The 24,678-nt window shown below is 43.8% G+C and overlaps 1 protein-coding gene across 2 annotated transcripts in view; it reads left to right on the top strand.

The window, feature by feature from the left end:
* The window catches only part of runx3 (RUNX family transcription factor 3), a 71,131-nt gene that overhangs the window by 26,539 nt on the left and 19,914 nt on the right, over positions 1–24,678 (top strand). Inside the window, exons 4-5 of one of the 2 annotated variants that reach the window (XM_038799572.1) lie at positions 1,229–1,309; positions 19,877–20,050. In XM_038799572.1, coding sequence (XP_038655500.1) covers positions 1,229–1,309; positions 19,877–20,050 — 255 coding nt within the window. The remainder of the gene's footprint in view (positions 1–1,228; positions 1,310–19,876; positions 20,051–24,678) is intronic. The other variant, XM_038799581.1, reaches the window with a different exon arrangement.

Here is a 24,678-nt window from a genome sequence, read left to right on the forward strand (position 1 = left end):
GAGATTGCCTGAACTCATTTCATACATAGATCTTACAAGCACAGGATACATCAAAGTCTAAGGGCCCTGACAACATTCCGGCATTACTACTGAAGATTTATGCTCTAGAACTAGCCTAGTCAAGCTGTTCAGCTATATTTTCAGCTATAATTTCCACATTGTGGAAATTTGCCCCGATACGCCTTGCCGACAAAAATCAGGAAAAATCCAACCTGGCCAATAACCGCTCCATCAGCCTACTCTCGATCATTGGATTGGAAGATGTCATCAACAATGCTATAATGTGGCACATACACAGCAATAACCTGTCCACTGACCCTCAGGCCAGGATTTTCCAGCCCTGCCATGGTGGGACCTCCCGTGGGGAATGGAGCAGGACAGCCAAAAGTCCATGACTGACGGACAGTAGCAGCAGTGTGTACCATCTATACGATGCCCTGCAGCAACTCACCAAGGCTACTTCGGCTGCACCTTCCAAGCCCACAATCTCTGCCACCTAGAAGGACAAGGACAATGGGTGCATGAGAACACCACCACTTGGAAGTTCCCCTCCAAGCACTCAGCATCCTGACTTGAAAATATATCGCTGTTCTTCACTGTCACTGGGTCAAAATCCCGAAACTCCCTTCTTAACAGCACTCTGGGGGAACCTACACCACATGGACTGCAGTGGTTCAAGAAGACAACTCACCACCACTTCGCAAGGGCAAATAGGGATGGGCAACAAACATTGGCCAAGCCAGCAACACCCACACCACATGAAGAATTAATTAAAAACGCAAACTGAAGAGACTATCCCTCCCACTTGTCTGGTTTTAATTTGAAATCATGTTTCAGCAGTGAAAAAGCATTGTCCACCCCTCTACTTCACCACCCAGTTCCCTTATTTTCAATTTTATTTCAATGTACGACTGTTATTGACACTTAGAAAGTTACGGTACAGATCAGCCATAGTCTAATTGAATGACAGAACAGGCTTGAGGGGCTGACTGTCCGACTTCAGTTCCTATGTTCCTGAATGAGGTAAATCGTCCCCTATCATTTATCTGAAAGCATGGCTCGCTTTAAAGCTACAAAGATAAATGTTGATGGTTTCCAGCACTTACATGACAGACAGGGGAATTCAGATATACATTTGTACAGCTAGAGGTTGTGGCTGAGGGCTGGGGTGCAGGAAATGTTAGTAAAATGTCACTTTTCCCTTCTCCACCCTTTACTCTCACTTCAGAAACCATTCAGTTCCAGAACGCCTTCTTCAACCAAGAGAGTCATTACCTCAATCAAAGATACAACATAACCATTCCGCAAGGTGAAAGAGAATAGAAGACAGTTACAGGATCGAGGCTAAAGTATTATGTTGTGTTCATGTGTCCCAGGTTTGACCATACAAGACTTTTTACAGCACATGTAAATGTGCAAATGGCTAAGCACTGGGTTTAACTAAATTGAATGTAGTTTTTAATTGATATATATCTCTATAAACAATAAAAATGAGATTAGAAATAATTATCTTGGTGGCTGCACCAGTTCACTTTTCCAGTTAACTGTGTTTGCACAGGATGATTTGGCCAAATGTTCCAAATAGATAGCAGATTAGGAGAACTGCTTTATTGGCCAATATAACTGTAAGTATTGCAGATACTTTAGCTTATACTGTTTGAAGGTGCATCCAAAAGACTCCCAATGTAACTGGAGCACATCCCTCAGTTGCATACGAGAATGTCAATGTAATTCTGTACCAGAACTGGTTGAAATACAGTACCATAAATAGGTTGGATCACAGGTAGGCTTCTAGAACTGTGCTGAGCTTAGTTATACCATGAAAATGCTCTGAGCACGGCTGCATATCTGCCTTCATTGTGACTCAGAGCTCCATCAAATAGCTTGGCTGAAATTCGATGAGACATGCTCTCAATTGCAACAAGGGAGATACAATGATACAATTAATTGGGGAGCAGTGCTCCTCTGCTCCAGTTGGAGGATGGGTAAGAGTGGCAAGATTGAACGGAAAGAAGCAAGGTAAAAAAAAAAACGACTAAATTTGGCAATCTCTTTCTCAGCCGAAGTAGACCAGCTTCTTGCTCTAACTTATCAAATATCGAACAATGGTTTCCATCACTATTTTTAAGATTATGAAGGAATTTACAATGAGGATGTTTCTAGCTCTGAGAGAATCCAAAGCTAGGAGCCATAAATACAAGATCGTCAGTAATAGTTTTAGCAAGGAATTCAGTCAAAGCGCCTTTATTCAGAAAGTGGCAAAAATGTGGAACCAGGCAAACAGCATAGATGCATTTAAAGCAAAGCTGGATAAGCACATTAGTGAGAAAAGAAAGAATATGTTGCCAAGGTGAGATGAGGCAAGGTGGCAGGAGGCTCACTTGGAGCATAAACAACAGTATAGATGTTAAGCCAAATGGCCTGTCTCTGTGCTCTAAACCCTGTGTAATTCTATGCGCTGCAACATGTCGGGGTTCAAATTATTTTCCCAGTCTAGTTACGCTCTGTCACCTCTACATATAAAACTGCAATCTTTACTGGCCAAGGCAGTCGGCCGTGGCACGTATATTGGCTACAGGCCCTATCCTAGTTGAAAAAGAAACCTCACATCATACTTCCTCGCTACCTCTGCTCACTGGAAAACAACAGGAGGAAACCTGCGAGCAGGAATTTGACATTGCAGGTGTATCCTTTGTTACGATTCCAGTTGATGTTATAACTGGATGGGAAAATTCTGGAATGGAACCCTGGCTCAAAAAACTGTAACTTTCACTTTCTTTTATAAAGCGTTGAGGAACAGAATCACAGGGCAGCAAATTAGTTTTAACAAAAACATTTATGAAACATGAAAAGGTAGATTATTATACAATACTCCTTTACTCCCTCCTTATCTTTTTTTTAATGAATTTAGGGTATCCAATTATGTTTTCCAATTAAGGGGCAATTTAGCATGGCCAATCCACCTATCCTGCACATCTTTTGGGTTGTTGCGCTGAAACACATGCAGACACGGGGAGAATGTGCAAAGTCCACACGGACAGTGATCCAGGCCGGGATTCGAACCCAGGTCTTCATCACCATAGGCAGCAGTGCTAACCACTGTGCCACAGTGCTGCCCTCCTTACCTTAACAATTACACATAGATTTTAAGATTAACACGGATTACAAAGTACATCTTGAATTACAATGGTCTCATTATCGCAGAAGTCCCTTTTAAGCACACAAGATCACTGTGGTGATACACACTCCTCTCTGAACCCAAGTTACTGACTGTGGCTTTCTGTTCAAAATCTTACGGTAGCACGGTTGCGCAAGTGGCTAGCACTGTGGCTTCACTGCCCCAGAGTCCCAGGTTCGATTCCCCACTGAGTCACTGTCTGTGCGAAGCTTGTACATTCTCCCTGTGTCTGCGTGGGTTTCCTCTCTGGGCACTCCAGTTTCCTCCCAAAGTCCAAAGACGTGCAGGTTAGGTGGATTGGTCATGCTAAATTGCCCTTTGTGTCCAAAAAGGTTGGGAGGGGTTATTGGGTTACGGGGATAGGGTGGAAGTGTGGGCTTTAGTGAGTCGGTGCAGATGGGCCGAATGGCCTTCTTCCGCACTGTATGTTTTATGTTCTAAGTTCTATGTATCCCCCCAGATGATTTATGGGCGGCACGGAAGCACAGCGATTGGTTCACAGAGCCAGGTAACTGGGTTTGATTCCCGGCTTGGGTCACTATCTGTGTGGAGTCTGCATGTTCTCCACATGTCAGTGTGGGTTTCCTCCGGGAGCTCCAGTTTCCTCCCACAAGTCGCGAAAGACGTGCTTGTTAGGTGAATTGGACATTCTGAATTCAGGCGCTGGAGTGTGGCGACGAGGGGATTTTCACAGAAACCAATTGCAGCATTAATGTCAGCCTACTTGTGACACTAATAAAGATTATTATTATTATTATTATTACACTGTGAGCCACTTTGCTACCATGAGCTGAACTCTGGTTTCCACATGAGTGATTTCAAATTCCGCTTTCAAAAGCCACACTTTCAACTCTTCTTTTAAATTATGCTTTTCCTCCTCTGCTTCCATCAATGTTTTGCTTTCAGGTTTTACACCTCCCCCTTCAGGTTTCCTTTATCTCAAAGGCTTTAACACAAACGCTGAGGTACAGCTACTGATTTCCATAATTATTTCAAATAATGTCTCCCAAACTGCAGTAATTTTTCACAAACCATAGCACTACTGCAGATATCTTTCTTGCCTCTCACAATCCATTACCTTTTCAACTCTCTATGACTTTACTGAACAGTAATTTGTTCTGGTTCCCAATTTCCTCTTCTGTAACTCCAGACTTCTTGGAAACTTCTCTTCATTTCTCTAGTTTGCTTAACTAGCTGGACTTCAGATTTGTTTTCTTAACAATTACTCAATTTTATGGCCTTTCTTCGAGCAAGGCTGAGAGAGATGTTCACTCTTTAACGAGCTGCCTTCTCTCTCACTACCTATCTCCAACTGCAATCAAATTAGCTAAACTAAAACTTAAAAGCTCATCTACTTTACAAGGCCTCAGTTGCACAGCAATGCCCGCATACCTCTGCTGGCCTATTTATTTTTCACGTTGTAGCTCTCAGCAGAATAAAAGTACAGTTGGAAATTAACTAACCCCCAAATATGCAAACACCTTGGTCCAGCATGAATCTAACAATTGGTTTTACCTTTCCAGGCACAGAATTATTAAATTAAACCTACTTAAAACTATACCTTATTTCTAATGTCTACCAGCACAAATATAAATCCCTCAAAATTACCTTTACTTTCCTAATACCTTGGCCAACTTTATTTGCACCTGCATTGTTTATCAGTGTATTTGCATTTAATGTATTGAATCTAAACAGAAAAGAATTGTATCATAAGGGATTCATCAATCATACTTAGTTGCTGATAGTGAAGAGCCATCATTACCTCAGAATAAATAAACATGCTGCTATTCACAAGAGCAACACATAGATATCCTGGTCGTTGCCTGAGGAAAGTAAATTATGGGATGTGTAATCAATGCTTCCACATTTTCATTTCTTTCCCGCTGTTTACTTTCTTTTAAGAATAATCACTGCTGCCTTCCATTCCCACTACTTCCTTTTAGACTCTGAGTTCTTTTTATTGACAGACCTAATCGAAAATACCGAGGCCCACAGTGCAGAGCACCAGCAAAGGACAGGTTGGGAAAGGTGGAAGCTGGGGTAAAGCAAGAACTAGGCCGGGATTCTCCGATCCGAGTTTGCTCTGCCACTGCTGCCAGCGAGAACAGAAAATGTTGCTCATGCAAAGCTCCATTCATGGCAGCAGGACTGGAGAATCCCGTCGGCGTCAACGAACAGAGAATTCAGGCCCCAGCGATTTGCTGATGCAAAACCGGACCATTACAAGCCTAAAGATGGTTGGGAGAAGGAACGACTGTAGGAGGCAAAGAGTTTTGTAGTTTGTATCCTAGCACTAAGTCAAAGAGTGCTTTGCAGTGAGTCTGAATCAATAGTGAGGCAGAGCGAAGAAGAGAAGAGTGTACTCACAGTTGGGAGGGGGGGTGGGAGTAGAGAGGGAAGTTAGATGAGGAACTGAGCAGACTTTGGTTACTAAAATAGGGAGAGGGGCATCTGGCGATCTATAATTTGTCAGTATGCAGTCATGCAAGATGGATTTTGTCTTGTGTTCTGTCCTTATCATTGCTGCATTTCAACGAGATGCCCTCAGGTTTATCATGATTTTCCTAAAGGCGGCAGGAGAACCTAAGTGCTATTCTGGACTTACATTCAGGTACATCCCAATGTAAGGGCATTTTTTCACTTGATCTTAGAACTAGTTTAGCATCAGCAACTGTACATTGCCAATGAGATCATATTACACATGATTGGTGGTTGAGCTGGTAATATTAGAGTGCAGCCACATGTGTTTTACAATATATTCCTTTCTTCTAATCACCAAAGCAGATTATAAATGGACTGGATGAATTGTGTCATTATTAATGGGCCAAATATTATTGTCAGAACTGGGGTGTATTTAATTTAACTGCTATATTTTTGTGCAAATTGCCCAACAATTTGTGGTGAGGAAGAGATGACCAGTGCTCTGCAAATCACCATAAACTGCTGAATGATCTGCACCGCTCCATCGTTGTCACATGGAAGCTGTAACTTGCCCTCAGGTCCATCATCCTTCTCAAGAAATTGCTGCATTTGTCCATTAGTTGTCCATTAAACGCACTGCAGAAACGTAGGGCTGATACTTTACTGAGCAAATGAGATTTATGTTCCTGCAATTGTCATTCAAAGTAGCCAGCCCAGAAAGGGAAGAATTGAAACTGCAGAGTCTCATTCCAGCAGGTAGTAAATTGCTCTTTGGAAATTTTTAACGCTTTAAAACTTTTAATATTTTTCTTACTCTCTCTTCATACAATCTCCCTTTTCCTCTCTTTATTTCCCTTTCTGTAACTGACTTTATCCTTAGTTCACTTCTCTGGCATACCTCCTTTCTTTCTCAGTCCTTAGAACTCATTGCTTGAAAATTTCTGTTGGTTAATTCATTTGACTTGAGGCTGCCACGGTGTTCTTACCGTACTATCATCAGCTCGCACTTCCGACAAGTTACACACAAAATTCTTTGGAAGGATGAGGGGGAAAAGATTCTAGCTAGCATGGCAGATTGTGAGGTGGCCCATTCCAGAAACTTCTGAGCCAATGTTTCAATGCACTTTCTAACATGGGTATGTGTGTGCATCAATATATTACATTCCTATAATCCGCTAAAAGTATTTTCAACACATGGATTCATGAAGGATGTTTGGTTGGAAATTGCCTCACAGACATTGTTAAAAGGTACAAAAGGTGTTTATCCAGCGAGTATTTAAGCCATACTAATCAACAAAACCCCAGTTTCAATTCCTGCTCTCTGCTGTGTTGGCTGATCTTAGCTAGGTTGGTTATAGTCATGATATAAGTGCCCATGGCACCGGTTGGTTTGGGAAGAGGAAATTAACATGCTTTTGATTAGTATTCATTCTGCCCTGCTTGGACAGCACATGTGAATGGTAAATGAGGACAGGGTTAGGCTGGGTGTGGTGCCCACACAGTCAAATATCCTGCTAAGGTCCATTCTTTGGGATCACAGGGGAAGAAGGCCATTTGGGAAAGGTATCAAACATCACACCACATGCCTATTGCAACAAGAAGTTAATGTCTCCAGGTTCCATGAAATGGCTGGTGGAGGAGGCAACCTGTCAGTGACAAAGGTGGGAGGGAGTGAAAATATGTAGAAACAACATCAACTCAGAGAGGGATAAGGAGTTGCAGGAACAGCAATAAAAATTACCTTGAACTGAACTAGTTCCAGAAGTATAATTGTGGATGAGGCGACCGGTGAAGGGAGCTCAAACTTGAGTGCTTGTAAAATGCAGTGAGGTCCCCAAGCCTGTGTTCCTTTTAATAGCATTTTTATCTGTAACCTTCTGTGTGCTTAACATCTAAAAATCAGTTCATTTTAATTCAGTATGCATTTTTATTTGAAAAATCTGCCACAAATGGGTACCTCAGACATTTTCCAAAGACATTTCTTCCCCATGGATCTATCAGGACTTGTCTGCCTAAATAAACAAATGGGGGAGTCAAGAGGGAGGTGTCGTTGCATAAGTGAAAATGTGAAGGATCATTGGGCAGTCAGACCGTTTAACAGGTAAAATAATTGTCACCCAAGATGAGGAGCCAAGCTGCCTGTTCAACTATTGGTTGGTCAGGCCACAACTAGAGTATTGTGTGCAGTGCTGGAAACCACGTTCTAGGAGAGGTGTGATAGCACTGGAAAGGGTGCCGAGGATCGGTACAGGATGTTGCCTGGGCTGGAGAGTTTTAGCTATAGAAAGAGATTGGATAGACTCGGGTTGTTTTCCTTGGAGCAGAGAAGACTGAGGGAGGAACATGATTGAGACATATAAAATTATGAGGGGTATAGATAAAGTCGACAGGAAGAAATCTTTCCCCTTGGTGGATCTCTAATTGTCTTTGAACTAAGTGCTTGTGCAAGTTTTATATAACTGAGTACCTATATTCCTATATCCACTTGATTATGTTTATCAAAGCTTCCCTAATACAGGGACAGGATGAACTTCACAATTTACTTCAGGTCTGCAAAATTTGCTTTATGCACTTGGCTACTCTGTTCTCCTGGTCTTTCTCCTCGCTATTGTTTTATCTTTGATCCCCTTTCACTCTCACACCATTCCTGCATCTCATCACTGTGCTGCCACTATCTTCCCTGTGCAGGCTTCAGAGCTCAATTAATTTGAATACATTGGTGGTACTGAAAGTTTGTCTGACTGATCTTACCAAACACAAATCTGCACCACATGCTTTGGCTGTTGGAAATAACATGGCTCTCCTACATGCTGAAGTGATTGTTAAGTTGATAAAAAATACTGGGAGTAACTGGAAAACGTTCTGCTGTGAAATAAAATCTGCTGTTGTTTCCAAGGTGAACTTAAAGAAGGAGTCTTCTTTTATGCCTCTACTTTGCCTAATGACACTTGAGTCTGCAGATTTCCCCCTTAAAATATGCAGCGGTAAAATTTGCCTTCTGTTGCTCCTAGCTAAACAACGCTTCCATTTAAAAATTCCCACCCTCATTTTCAAATCCCTCCATGGCTTCTTTATCCCTGTAACCTGTTCCAGCCCAACAGCAATGTGAGATCCCTCTGCTCCTCCACATTTCGCCTCTTGAACATTCTTAATTTTAATTGCTCCACCACTGATGGCCGATCATTAAGCTGCTATGGCTCTAAGCTCTAGAATTTCCTCCCTCACCCTATTTGCCTCTTTATCTCTCTGTTCTCCTTTTAGTCACACCTTAAACACTACCCCTTTGTACAAGCTTTGACCATCTGCCCTAATATCTGCTGATGAGGCTCAGTGGTAAATTTTGATTGATTATGCTCCTGCAAAGCAACTTGCGACATGTTTCTATGTTAAAGGCACTATATAGACATGAGTTGTTGATGGCAGTTCTTACGATCCCATTGAGCATGGTTTAGGAAATGTTGGTAGGAGAAACGTTACAATCCAAAATCAGCCTATTCTTTATTGCCTCATACTGAATTCCCACAATCTCCTTTAACCGGAATTCTCCTGACCGTTTGCGGACGGCGGTATTCTTTGGTTCTGCCGGCAGCTGACCCCTGCCCACAGGTTTCCCGGTGGACTGTGAATTCCCATCGACAATGGCGGGAGCAGAGAATCCCAATGATAGCGAACGACGTGCCACCTCCCACTGCCAACAAGCATGCCTCACCTTGATAATACATTAGATTAATAGAGAGACATCAGGTGCCCACCAACATAATATATGGGCACATTGGGTCAACATCTGCTAAATGTCTGTCCCTTATTATAAATAGTTTCATAAATAGTCCAGAACATGCTTTCGTTGTTGACATTAAGAGCAAGATCATTATGGGTATTTCCTTAATTATTTAGCTGCTCAGTATCTGTTATTTCCACTTATAGAAAGAGCAGCCAGTGTTTTCTAAAGACATAATGGAATGAATGTGCTATAAATGGGTCAGCTCATGGCTGCGTGGCTGACAATAAAGATGTATGTTACAAATGTGTTATCAGGGTGTAATGTGTATAATATGAACAGTAATTGTTCAGTTATTGAGTGTATATTCCTCTTGGGTGCAATGAGAATATTACAAGTGTGTTGTAACAACATAAGAGAGAGTATATTGGATCTGTTATAAATGTTCAGGTGTTTATCTCATGTTCATGTTGCTCAGAATAAAACAGCATTCTGGGTGTATTATGAAGGAAAATGCATTTCATAAATGGTTCATCTGCTCAGTGCGTATTTTGGGTGCATTCAATGGGACAGGCTACTGCAGGTGTGTTAGAACAGTATAGCATGAGGTTTATAACCAGTTAAACAACTCAGTGAGTGTCCCTATAAGTGACAGTATTAAGGGGAAGCATGTAATGGTAGGCTATAAGAGCATAAGAGTTTGTTATTAGCAATTTAGCTGTTCAATGCAGGTTCATTTTTCCTGGGAATGAGAGAGAGCATTACGACTATGTTATAAATAGTTCATCTGGCCGGCACAGACTTTCATTACTTTCAAAAGGACAGAATGTGATCGGTGTGTTATAAAACTGACTATTATGCTTCCGACTGCTTTTGCCTTCTGTATAGTCCTGGACTTCTGGAAACTTTACCTCCGCATAATCAACATCAGGCCTTTAATGAACATTTCTCCCACTGTTCTGACTAAAGGCAGTCCAAATCTCTCAGACTTCAGCAGCTGACATCCTTCTGCCAACTGGATGCCAGCCAGCCTATTTCCCTTTAAATGGATATTTTCTTTACGCCTTTAGAGGCAGCCAATTCATCACAAGTGTAATATAACCTTAAGAAATATGAATTATTGTAGTGTTGGAATGATTCTTTTTTTTCTTGCCCTGTATTTGTTAAAGCTGGTTTAAAAAGAAATTCTGAAGGAAGCACAGACACTTTGGCTTTGGGCGGGTTTCTTTTTTAAAAGTTGACATTTGGAACATTGTGGGGAGTAGACAGTAGCTGCAGTGTTTCAGCAGAACAGAGTAGAGCCAAGGCAAAGACTTGGCGTGACTGGATCCCTTTCCAAATGGCGCAAGCAAGCCAACTTCAAACATGTGAATAATAATCTATCTGTGACTGCCGCTGTTAGTCGCTAGAAGAGTCTGTTCCCTCCTAAATATTTCTCTGGCTGTTTATGCTGTATCTTGTGGCTTTTGCGTGTGTTCAATTATAAGATGGGCATCTGTGTTTGGAGTTTTTTTTTAAACTGAGCTTTAACTGAAAATTCCTCCAAATAAAAATATAAACCAAAGCACTAATGATGACGAGGCATGAAAATTGCCAGATTCAAGGGTGTGCCTGTTCACATATCATTAAATTTTGGCAATAGGAATTAGAAAACCCATTTTTCTGACTGGTAAGCGTCAACAGCCTATTGCTGACTTACCAATATTATCTCATCCCTATTTTGGGTGAAGTTACTTTTCCTCAGTGCTGGAAGAGTCAGAACTGAGCTGTCTTCTATTTTAAATTGGGGAACAAGAAGTGAGCTCAATACTTTTCTTCTTATAGGGCAGGAGGTTCTCTTTACTGGAGGGCGAGTAGTTTATAGCTCACTGGCCCCTTGTCAGGATGTTTTTTAAAATGTAGCTTTCTTCCAATTGTGGACCAAATAGCAGTGGTTGATGTAATTTCAGAAGTTTTGTCATCTTGTTGAAACCTCAGGTGTATTGAGCAGGGTGGAGTCTTACAGGCATTTGATTGGCAATGCAGCCACCATGAAATGGAGTGCTGCAATTCCACATGATGATGTCTCAATCTCAGCTGAATGATTAGGTGAAGAGGTCCAATAAATGCAGGGCATTTCCCCGCAGGTACAGGAAGGAAATGGTGGAGAATGAGTTAGTCTGTGTTGCCCCTTTGGTTTATCAGGCCCCCCCCCCCCCCCCCCCCACCCCCCCCCCCCCCGCAGTTCTGTCTTATTACTATTCCATCTTCACACTGGAAGACAGTTGGTGTTGATGTTGTTGAATTGAGCATCCTGCAAGTGGTGTCCCTGTTTCTAATGGCTTGTCTTGCAAGTTGCGTCTCCATGTAGAATCACAGGGGATACAAAATTAAATATACTTCAAATTTCAACATCATGATTCAAGATAAAGCGAAGGGTTCACACGGAGACATAAGATAAGTACAGAGACGTTATTCAGGAAATTGAATGCTGCCGGCTTTGAGCCATGTGATTATTATTAATAATACTCGCATTTATATAATATTTTGTTCGGTTGGAAAGTTTCAAAGCGTTTGACTCAGTGATTTACTTTGAAGTGCTGGAACAGTTACATGGGCAAAAACTGTATCCATCTTGTCTGAGCAATATCCCACAAATAACTAGAAGTTCCACCAGCCTCCACATTCAAAGGATCTTTTTTTATTCTTTTATGGGATGTAATTGCCCTTGAACTGAGTCACTGGCCAACTTTGCCATTTCCTCCACCTCTGACACGATGCTACCACCAAACACATTTTCCCCTCGTCAGCAATCCAAAGAGACCATTCCCCCGGCGACTACCCTGATCAACTCTTCTATCAGCCCCTGCCAACTCATCTCTTTCCCCCTGCACTTTCCCATGCAACTGTAGGAGGTGAAAAACCTGCCCTTTTATCTCTTCTCTCCTCACCGGTCAAGGACCCAAACACTCCTTCCAGTTAAGCAACGATTTCCTTGGACTTCCTTCACCTTTGTTTGCTGTATCCACGGCTCACAAGGCTGTCTTCCCCACATTGGGCAGGCCAAATGCAAATTGGGTGACGGCTCTGCAGAACTCGACTAATCAGTCTGCACGCATGACCCCAGGTTTCTGTTTGTCTGCCATTTTAATTCACTGCCTTGCTCTCGCATTCCCATTTCTGTCCCTAGCCTGCTGCAAATGTTCCAGTGAAGCTCAAAGCAAACTCAAGGAAATGGCACCTCGTCTTCTGAATAGGCACTTTACAGCCTTTGGGGCTCAACATTGAGTTCAGCAATTTCGGACCATGAACTCTTGTCCGCTGTTTTGATTATTTTTTTGCCATGTGCTGGTCTCAATCCTGTTTTCCATGCTTTTGCTTTCATACAGTGTTCAAAATACTGCCATTCACACTTACTCTGGACAAATGCTTTGTTTCTTTACTGCATCCATTACCATTCCGTTCGCCTTTTCTTCCATGACATCTTTGTCATTTAATCTCTCCCACCTATCCCAGACTGGGATCTCTCCCACCTATCCTATCCAGGATGGCACGGTAGCACACTTGCTTCACAGCTCCAGGGTCCCAGGTTCGATTCCTGGCTTGGGTCATTGTCTGTGCGGTGTCTGCACGTTCTCCCCATGTCTGCATGGGTTTCTGAATTCTCCCTCGGTGTACCCGAACAGGCGCCGGAATGTGGCGACTAGGGGCTTTTCACAGTAACTTCATTGCAGTGTTAATGTAAGCCTACTTTTGACAATAAAGATTATTAAATTAAAGACCTTCCCTTTTGATCTCCCGCCTTGGTGATATAAAACCCTTCACATTTCTAACTCCCTTCAGCTCTAAAGAATCATCGGGCAGGGTTTATTGACCACCCCACCATATATTTTTCGGCAGTGGAGGTGGCCCCCCCAGCACGATCTACCGACACCTACGTTAGAACATAGAACATAGAACAGTACAGCACAGAACAGGCCCTTCGGCCCTCAATGTTGTGCCAAGCCATGATCACCCTACTCAAACCCACGTATCCACCCTATACCCGTAACCTTACTTTAATTAGGACACTACAGGCAATTTAGCATGGCCAATCCACCTAACCCACACATCTTTGGACTGTGGGAGGAAACCGGAGCACCCGGAGGAAACCCACGCACACAGGGGGAGGATGTGCAGACTCCACACAGACAGTGACCCAGCCGGGAATCGAACCTGGGACCCTGGAGCTGTGAAGCATTTATGCTAACCACCATGCTACCCTGCTGCCCAACATGCTCAGAAAGCCCAACGTTGTCAACAGGATTTCCTGGTGACAGCACCCATCGTCGCCGGGAAACCCGTGAATAGTCGGTAAATCCCACCCATCATTTTCAACTCTCAATAATAACTCCGCTTCTTTCTCCACAGCTGCTGCCAGACCTTCTGAGCATTTCCAGTACCATTTGTTTTTATTTCAGATTTCCAGCATCTGAAGTATTTAGCTTTTATTTTACTCTCCATGAAATAATAGATTGAGCTATTTAATCTATACATTTAGCAATAAACTTTATGAACACTGGATTAATGCGGCTTTGCTGTCTCCAATAAGAAATATGTTTTCTTAAATGGATACAAGATATTTTAAATTGTTCCTTGCTTAGCCAAATCGGAATTGAAACTATGCTTTAATTGCCAATGTATTAAGCAGCACAGACTAGGATTAGTTGTAAATACTTAATTTCATCTCTTGCCCTAACTGATTCCTCTGCACATTAATTAGCAATTAACACATTCCTTCAATTGTTCCGTTGCTTAATCTCATAACCAGTAGGATGGGCAGGAAAGTACAGTGACTTTCAAGTGGATTACTTGAAGGCTGTTTGTGAAACTTTTGAATGCAGCAACTGGGCAGATTTACAATATAAGAAATTTCAAAGAGATTTTTATCGCTTTCCATCTCTCGGCTGCATATAGCTAAGACCTGGCTTTGGTCAACGCTGATCCTGGTGTGACGATTTGTCTGCTTTCTGAGCATGTTCAAAAATAGGCATAATTGCACAATGGGTCGAAAATATATTTGAATGACAACTTTTGCTGCATGCTGTAGTATAGCGACAAGAGCAGCAGATGCATGGGAACACCCAAATAAAAGCAAAATACTACAGGTGCTAAAAATCTGACAGACAAGCTGAAAATGCTGGAGAAACCCATAGGTTTGGCAGTATTTGTGGAGAGAGAAACAAGTTAACGTTTCGAGTCCGTTTGACTTGTCTTCAGACTCTTCTTAAAAACCCAACTGGGTCCTTCTTCCAGGGGAAAGAACCTACAATCCCTCCCCAGTCTGGCCGACCTGGGGGTCCAATCCCACGTGTGGGTCCAGTCCCCTGTTACATAATTGATTCCCGAGTGGGCGAGCAAGCAAATCAGTTGTGAAACCAATTTCTCTGAAACAGCCAATTCCGACTACCATCTTATTAGAAGGCCTTCTTAAAGCAACAGACCTAAGCAACAAATGTGACCGTGACCATCTAATCACAATCCAAGAAGAAACAAAGTCCACAGTGGAATAAACATATTCGCACTGCTCCCACGCAGATCGGTGATTATAATCAACCCACGATAGGTAAGCTTCAAAAACGCCATCTGATTTGAATGGCTGGTAGATATGGGTTTCAGTGGTTACTTACCCTGTGCCCTAATGGGGTAGGTTTTGCGCGAGGCATTTAAAGCTGGAAAATGAGTGCTAAACCATTACAACTACCAGCTGCTGGTTAGATATCAAGCGCTTGGGTTTCTGTAACATGGGAAGAGCTGTGGAAACCCAGGAAAAATTAGGTCAAAGTTTACCGACAATTCTAACATCAGTACCTTGGGGTTTTAAAAATTCTTTTACAGAGTGCAGGCATTGCAGGCGAAGCCAGGATTTATTGCCAATATCCCTAACTGCCCTCAAGAAGGTGGTGGTGAGCCGCCTTCTTGAACCGCTGCAGTCCATGTGGTGTAGGTACACCCACAGTGCTGTTAGGAAGGAGGTTCCAGGATTTTGACCTAGTTACAGTGAAGGAACAGCGATATAGTTTGTGCTATCGCTTCTCAACTGTGGAGAGATACCTCAGAATGGTTTCATCTGGAACTGAAGAAATACAAAAATCAGTTTGACCCCTCCTGTACTGACATGTTGCACAAACATATCCTTCAACTAACATCTGTACAGATGATACTGCACTTGTGCAGGTGACAATTATAAAATGGATCTAGAAAAAATGCTTAGTTCCTTGTGTTTAAGAAATTTTGTGGACGTTTCTTCTGGTTCAGAATAAAGCTTGCAATACTGAAGAAGTTTAGAAATTGAATAAACGGAGCAAATGATTCCTAGGAGAGTATCTAAATCACTATTATGCTGATTGAATTTGTCACATTAATAGATTTTATTTCATGAAGCCAATGATATTCAGTAGATATTGAGAGGTAATGCTAATCTCAATGCCTAACTCCAGCAGGATTTGTGGTAGTGCGCAGGGTAATGTACAAAGTTATGAAATGTTAATCAGTTCAAAACAAGGGAGGTGGTTCGGGAAGCACACCTTAATTCTCCCACAGGGTTTTGTCAGGCTTAATTGTATATGTTTTGTCAGTTCTCTACTAGACCAGCAGGTGGAGTTATTTGTTAATGCTGTCCTGCCAGTTCTCCATCATATAAGAGATATGGGTGAAATTCTCCATTTGGGACACTTGCGTTGATGCCGGGATTGAATTGCGTGCAGCTTGCATTCCCATTGCGGGTGCTCATTGTGGGGCAATTCAAGACATGCTAATGGACCAGCACTTTGCTGGCGCAAATTCCAAGCAATTCTCAGCCCAGCAAGCGTTCTAACCGCTGTGGCTGGAGTTAGCGCCAAAGCCGGACGGCTGGAGCTGTTGTTAAGCACTCCACTTACCATGCACTTACTGCAGTCACTAAAATGGCAGAGACCTTCCCCCCAGAGGTCAGGGACAGCCATTGAAGAGTGGTGGCCCTCATCCACAGCGTGGGCTGCAGACTCAAGCCTAGCCTCCTCAGCACTGCCTGGGAGGTGGTGGCAGAGGCAGCCAGTGCTGCCAATCTCACGCGGAAGAGACAGCTGGTAAATCAAGGGGGTGGGGGGGTGTAACTGGTGAACCTTCTGCCCTGAGAGGGCCAGAGAACCTGGAGAGGTTCCAAAGGATGCAGTGCAGGAGTCCTTTGGGTGGGGTGAGCTCTGCTGATCCCCTGCTTCCTCTGCAACGGGGCAGCGTTTATGAGGAGTGCAAATACCTGGTGGGTCCCTGATTAGCTTGGCCCTTGATGATACAGCTGGGGTATGAGGGTATCCAGAGGGGTGGCCTGGGTGGGCTCCCAGATGACCAGAGGCCTTATGAGCACAGGCAGCACTCAGTCGTGTAAGCAGCCCATAAGTAGCACCAAAGGGGTGCGTTTAAAAGTCAGACTGCTGCAATGACGGTCTGAGCCAGGCCACACTGATCCCAAGGGAGACACGCCAAATCCACAGACTTGACACCAAGCCACTACCCGCTACTGCCCTGGCCTGGGCAGCCATCCCCCAGAAAGCACGATAGTTTTCAATGGTTTTTCAGTGTTTTTTTAGTCTCCAGCTCCCCCTCCGCAGCCATGGCGCCCAGTCCACGTTTGTAAATATTTGTAGTAATTCACACCCATGAGACTTCCGTCCGAGAAGAGTGGAGCATCGCGGAAGGGCGGGCCGTTCTGTGTCCAACCTGCTAATCACATTTAAATGCATGCACATCTGGTTTTGCTGCGGCCAGTGGTGCAGGCGCAAACCTCATTGTCGCTACCAGCGAGGGACCAGAGCATGGAGCCTGAATTGGCAGCGGGTGCAGACCTCGATCTTGGCCAGACAGAATCACAAAAAGAACAGTGCAGAAGTGGCCCTTCGGCCCATTGAGTCTGCACTGACACATGAAAAAACACCTGAACTACCTGCTAATCCCATTTGCCAGCACTTGGCCCATAGCTTTGAATGTTAAGACATGCCAAGAGCTCATCCATTTAAAGGATGTGAGGCAATCCGCCTCTACTACCCTCCCAGGCAGTTCAGTCCAGACCCTCACCACCCTCTGGATAAAAAGGTTTTTACTCAAATTCCCGCTAAACCTCCTGCCTCTCACCTCAAACTTGTATCCCCTCATTACAGACCCTTGAACTAAGGGGAACAACTGATCCCTGCTTTAAGACGATGGGCAGAGGGATTGTCCATTCATATTGTCAAAAGTAATTTGTGGCCTCGATGGATTTCATTTTAACTGGCGGAGAGAGTTTTAGGTGTTGTTCCCAAAGCAAAAATACAAACAGTCTGGAGTTGTAGAAACTCAAGAGAACAGTCAGGGTGTTTTGGCATAGGACTGTGATCTTATTACGAAACAGACCACAAGGATTGCAACTCATAATAGTGATTACGTTACATGCAACTCCAATGAGACAGGAATTAAAATGTCACCCCTGCTAAATACATTTGTCAGCCAATCGTGCAACCGGTGCTCTCAGCGATGGCCTGCTGGGACAAGGCCATGGCCTGCTGTGACTGGGCCAGACCCCGGAGCGTGGTGGCAATATCCAGTTGGCTCTGGCATATGGCTGCCTGTGAGAGGGCAGCCATCTCCTGGGCCACGGATGACACCTGCACATGAAACCCCATGACTTGCAGAACCTGACCCATGGCCAAAACCGTTGCCCCCATTGCCTCCACCGTGGACGCCACCCATGTGGTGTCGGCCTGGGTGGCAGCCATGACCGGCACCACTCCCTCCTCCTGGACATGGATAGACTCCTCCAACTGCGTCTGCAGATGCTGGAAGATGGCCATCATCCCGTTGTCCACTCCCTGGGTTTCCAAAGGCATCGGATCTGTGGGTGGGTCTGGTAAGTCCAGGAACCCGGGAACCATCTGGGCGGCAGCTGGGTGCTGGGCCTAGCCTGCCTACGACCGTCCAGCCCCTCGGCTGCTCCTACCTCCACCTGCTGTACCAGTTCAGCTGTGTGGTGCGCACCAGTCAGTGACCCAGAAGCCTCATCACTAAAATGGCCAACGGATGCGAGTGTATCTGTGATGGTGGATGTTGTGGGTGACAGCAGTGACGCAAACTCGAGATCCTCATCTCACCCCAGGACTAGCGTCTCCTGGGTTGATTCTTGGACCGTTGCACCGTCTGGCCATCCTCTGGGCTGGCAGCATTTTGACTGGGTGGGGGACACTGGGCACCATGCCATGGCAGCTCTCAAGGGGGGGTGTTGCCCATGTGGGTTGGGTGCAAAGTGGTGCCCCCCCCCTCCTGCGTGGGCAGGGGGGTTCCCGCGAAACGTGGTAGGGGGGAGGGAGGGGTGGGGTGTGGCCCGGGGGAACTCCCGGGGTACTTACCCTGGCAGCCCTCGTGAGGTCATGGAGTTTCTTCCGGCACTGGTCTCCAGAGCGGGGGGTTGTGCCCCACAGCGCTAACCACAGTGCCCACCTCACGCTGCCGCACTTCACAGTGTTGGACGGGTGCCGGTGCCCACGTCTTGGGCACAGGATGGCCCTGCGCTCTTCTTCTCCGTCTTATAGAGTCCCTAGATCACTGTCCTCCCGCAACCTGGGAGTGGCACGGCGGGGTTAGCCATCTCTAATCTTCGGCTCTTATGCGCGGATCGCGCACTTTAAATTACGCGGCATGACGTCAGCTGGGCTCCGCGCGATGATGCCGCTGCTCTGGCGCCACGCCCACCGCATTTCCCGCAGCCCCGCTGCTGGCCCCTTTTCGGGGCCTGAATCGATCATGCCCGTGGGCGTTTCGCACCGTCGTGAAACGCGACGTCATTCACGACGGCGCGGTCACTCTGCCTCAATATCGGAGAATCCTGTTGCCTGTATCCCATGTGCATTTGCCTTCTTTATAAGTCTCCCATGAGGGACCTTGTCAAAGGCTTTGCTGAAATCCATGTAAATTACATCAACTGTACTACCTGTCACCTAGTCAGAAAATTAAATGAAAAGTGTTCGGCATGACCTCCCTCTGACAAAGCCATGTTGACTATTCCCAATCAAACTTTGCCTCTCCAAGTGGAGATAGATTCTCTCCTTCAAAATTTTCTCCCATAGTTTCCCTCCCGCTGACCTGAGACTCACTGGTTTGCAGTTCCCTGGCTTATCCCTGGCGTATCAGATGCCTGATTCTCTGCCCGATCACGATTTGCATTTGTGGCACAGTAGAGTAGAGAATTTTGCCCAACCATATTCAAAAGAATAGATATGGTGAAATACCCATTTTGAACGAAAGACTGGACAGAGTTCACTTGTCACATACTGCAACAGGAAGCCAATGCTTCCAAGTGTCTGCCTTGTATGTCTTTAACTTTTACAGCGAAGGATTTGAATTTACTTGCCTCTTCCCAACTCCTCCTTCTAGCTATTATAAAGATTTATTTTTGCCTTCACAAAATATTTGTACAGCAGCAGGCTTAATGTTAAAGGAATGTAAACTGGCAAAGGCTAACAGCAGTGTGGATGATCATGAGGAAACAGCGAAAAGTCTAAAACATTTTAATGCAATATGATGTTTTATTGCAGGGCACAGACAAAAGCTTGAAGACCAATCAAAACCTGGCACACTTTTCTCGGATCGTCTGAGCGAATTGGAACGATACCGTCAGACCACTATGAGGGTTGGTCCATCAACGCCCAGCCCTCGACCTCTGGGTGTGCCCACCCACTTCAGCCCACAAGCTCAAACACAGATGCAGGGTGAGTGGAACATAAATGTGCTTTTGGGAACAATTCTGGGATATCCAGTCAAGAAGTAAAATATTTCCATGCAATGATGCATCGCAATTAATATCAGGGGGAAGCATGCTCACAAGTTACAATGAACACTTTTTGTTATGAGAAACTATTGACATTCTTGTGTCTTGAGTTCATGCTTTCTTCCTTTATCCAGGTCCACAATTTTCAGCGTAACCTAATCCGTGCTCAGATTCACATTGACTTCTTGTGACAACATTTGATCTGACTTTGCAGAATCTGTGTAAAGAATACTTCTGCTCAGTGTAGAACCAGACTATGTGCAATATTTGTAAAGGGCTGCAGTTACGTATAGCAGGTGACAGCAGTGTAGAGCCCTCAAGAGCAGTGCATCTCAAACTATCTGATGTGGCGGACCGGCAGTTTTTTTTTTTCAATGTGCCAGGGACCGGTGACCGAAACAAGCCAATCCAGGATTACTGTCTCTTTCTTTTCTGGAAACATTCCAAGTACCGGCAGATGATGGCTCGCGTACCGGCACCGGTACGCGTACCACACTTTGAGAAGCACTGCTCTAGAGTACATTGTCCCGATCAGACTTCAGAGAAGTAGCTACTGAACTGAACACCAGCACACGGAATCGCTAAAACTATGCACAGTAAACCCATTTTTCTGGCTGTCGCATTATACGTCAGCACTATATCGCACATTATTGATGACTCTTTGGTAGGAAAATAATAGCACAGCTCTACTGTCAGACCTGGCTAACATATACAATGCATGGTGTTCTGATTATTCGAGAGCACAAAATATCTTCATTCCAATGCCCCATCTACTGTAACCAGTGTTCATATTACATAGAGAGGTTTACTACATCACAGTGACATTTGCATTGTACCTGTTCAAAGTTATTTACCAAACACTTGAACAATAGTTTGAGTAATATCCTGGCGTCAATAAGCTTTGGTAGTTCAAAGGAACAAAAATCTCAACACCTTTATAGAACATACAGTGCAGAAGGAGGCCATTTGGCCCATCAAGTCTGCACCAACCCACTTAAACCCTCACTTCCACCCTATCCCTGTAACCCAATAACCCCTCCTAACATTTTTGGTCACTAAGGGCAATTTACCCTGGCCAATCCACCTAACCTGCACATCTTTGGACTGTGGGAGGAAACCAGAGCACCCGGAGGAAACCCATGCAGACACGGGGAGAACTTGCAGACTCCGCACAGACAGTGACCCAGCGGGGAATCGAACCTGGGACCCTGGCGCTGTGAATCCACAGTGCTATCCACTTGTGCTACCATGCTACCTTATTGATAGTTTCTATCCTGTCCACGTGTAGTTGCTTTTTGTCAATTAAAAACAGTTGCATTTTAGCACATCAAAGAAAAACAATTTCGGAATGCAAGTCTTTTTCTTCCATTCTGCACTCACTCTTCACAAACATGAATCAATAAAAAAAAAATTAATCTCCCTTGAAAAGGAATTTCCGTTTAGAAATTAGCAAAGTATTTTGGTGTATGACCTTGTGAAAAATGACAGATAGTATAAAGAGGTAGTGTCAGAAAATGAGATATAATTCAGAATTGGCATGGAGATGCATGGCCTGGACAATGTAGGTGGACAGGTGTCTAATCTGAACATAGAATTAAGCAAAAACAGCTCCTCCATTTAAGACCACAAAGGTAGAGGAATAAAAGTAGGCTATTCGTCCCATCGGGTCTGCTCTGTCATTCAATGAGATCATGATTGATCTGATGTGATAATCCTCAACTCCACTTTCTCGCCTTATCTTCCTAACCCTTGATTCACTTACCAATCCTCCAGAAATCAAGGACCCTCTTTTAGTCCAAGCATGCAAATTAGAATCTACAATCTCCTATTTAATGAACTATTTTGGCCTAAAACTATTTGACAACCCAATCCTACAACCACAGTTCACTCAGATTTAAGATAATTTTTCATCATTTTGGACTGAAAAGAATAACTTCTTCGTTTTGGTATTTTACTGGACAGGTTACCTGCCAGTGCCACTTTTACTGTCATATGCAAATATTGTGATGGTTTAATGACACAAATAACATTGGTGTGTATACATATCACTGTGTGTTTCAAACTAAACTGAAAAGCCGTCGCAATGACCACTTGTGGTTGGTTATTATATAATTCCTGCCATTAGCTGGTTTTCATGCAGAGCGCTCAATATTCCTTGTGGTCCATCAACGCCCAGCCCTCGACCCCTGGGTGTGCCTACCCACTTCAGCCCACAAACTTAAACACAGATGCAGGATGACTGAGAGATAAAAATACTTTTGGGAACAACTCCTGGAAATCCAATCAAGACGCACAATATTTCCATGCAATGATGCATCATAAAATCAATTAATGTAAGGAGGAAGCATGGTCACAAGTTACTTAATTATAAAGTTGAAAATTTCCTGGAGGAATAAGCTAAGCAGCATTAATGGGCTTATGGGATAGTGTAAGATCTTGAGATCTATTTGCAATGGAATGCTTGCTTGACTACTCATGCCCTGTCCATGCTGCTGCTCTAATACTGCCAGTAAAATACTCCCACGTATGCATTTTTACTTAATGACAACACACCCACTTTAGTACACTTCCAGTTAAAACAATTAGGCTAGAAGGTGGAGATCAGACCAATTTATTTTTACATAAAAAAGCAAACACCCAGCATTTCTTCTGTGGAGCAATACAAACCCAAAATGGAAAAAGGAAAATTCTTTTTCAAATAAACCCAAACAAACAGACTAAAGTGCACCTTTATGAGGAGGCAGAGAGTGCTGACATATTCATCCCATTCAACCCTTCTTCTGTAATGTTATGAAAGTAAAAATCACCGTAAAAAGCATCGTAATGTGACTTCAAATTTTATATAAGTAGGAACAAAGAAAACCAAATAATTGTCGTCTGTTGTGGTTCTGAACATAGAACACCTGCTTTCACACTAACTGGATGTAGGTTAAAATCCTTTGTCTGCCTAATATTCAAATTTCTCTGCCATGTGTTCCAAGTGTGTTTTCTTAATCAGTTCGCTAGAACATATCCTATAAGGGAGTTGAAAAAATTGAATAAGCTTCTTGCCAAGTGACCATAGAGCAGAATTGATAGTGATCATGGAGAAGTGAGCTGTATATAAATACTCCTATCAGCCACTGTCCTGGAGCCAGGTGACTCTGATCATAAATAAAGGAAACAAAGTAAGGGGGAGGAGGATATATTTTATATCTCAGAGCAACGCAGATCTGACACCAGTTCTATGTGTGCAACAGGTTTTATGCACAGTACTTTAAAGTGTCTACCCCGTGCTTCCAGCTCTTTCTATCATTTCTTTACTTTTCTCTCAGTTCACATCTAGGCTTAACCAATCAACTACAGTGAGCATGAATCAGTTGCGAAACTCACATAATCAAACGCATCACAACTAAACATATCCATTAAAGTTGCACAATAAAATCTTCTGGGGTGGGGGAGGAGAATGTAGAATGTTTTCATTATCTGTCACCTGATCTGATCGATCTCCAAAGAACAATAAACATTTCAGGAACTATACAGTGTTCTGTTTAGATGATGGCCGGAGTCCTCCGGTTGTTGGGATTCTCTGTTCCTGCTGGCAGCGCACCCCTCCCCCTCCCCACAGGTTTCCCGATGGCATGGGGTGGCTTCAATGGGAATCCCATTGGCAAGCGGTGAGAGTAGAGAATCCCGCTGGCAGTGAACGGCGCACCGCCGAGAAACACACAGCTGCGGGACCAGAGAATCCAGCCTGACATCTTCAGAACTCCATACTGTTCCGGTTACTGAGGCAGGGAGATAGTAAAAAGCACTGGAATGGAGCCTTGAGATCGATCTCCAGTGTCATAGGACTGAGTCATGAGGAAAGAGAGTAGGAACTTGTGCATTTTGGTCTTTGAAAGAATTGCCCTTAAAGGCATATAAGCTGATACATGATATGGAAAAATATATCTCAAAGTAAACCATGACATTAGGACACGGATCACAAAATTGAAAACAGCCAAGTTCCTTTTGCTGCAAAGAATGGTCACACGGATTAGAGTTATGTGTCGGATAGTGAAGTGGAAAACCTTGGAATCTTTTAGGCAGTAGTTGGATGCTATGCCAACTGAGCTTTAATGGGTCAAATAGGCTTCTTCGCCTTTGTGCAACCTGCGACTTTATGCTTCAGCTTGAAACAGATAATAAGCTAGAAATAATTGCTGTCAACCTATTGCAGTTGGGATATTTATGTTGTGTTCCTCTGTTCATCATTTTAACAGAGATGAGAACCTCAGCTTGTTGACAAAGATCAACAGCTGCTTGAAGACGATGGGCAGAGGGATTGTCCATTCATATTGTCAAAAGTAAATTGTGGCCTCGATGGATTTCATTTTAACTGGCGTAGAGAGTTTTAGGTGTTGTTCCCAAAGCAAAAATACAAACAGTCTGGAGTTGTAGAAACTCAAGAGAACAGTCAGGGTGTTTTGGCTGTGATCTTATTACGAAACAGACCACAAGGATTGCAACTCATAATAGTGATTACGTTACATGCAACTCCAATGAGACAGGAATTAAAATGTCAGACCATTTGAGCCATATTCCACA

This window comes from Scyliorhinus canicula, chromosome 1 (genome assembly GCF_902713615.1).
Source record: "Scyliorhinus canicula chromosome 1, sScyCan1.1, whole genome shotgun sequence".
NCBI lineage: Eukaryota > Metazoa > Chordata > Chondrichthyes > Carcharhiniformes > Scyliorhinidae > Scyliorhinus > Scyliorhinus canicula.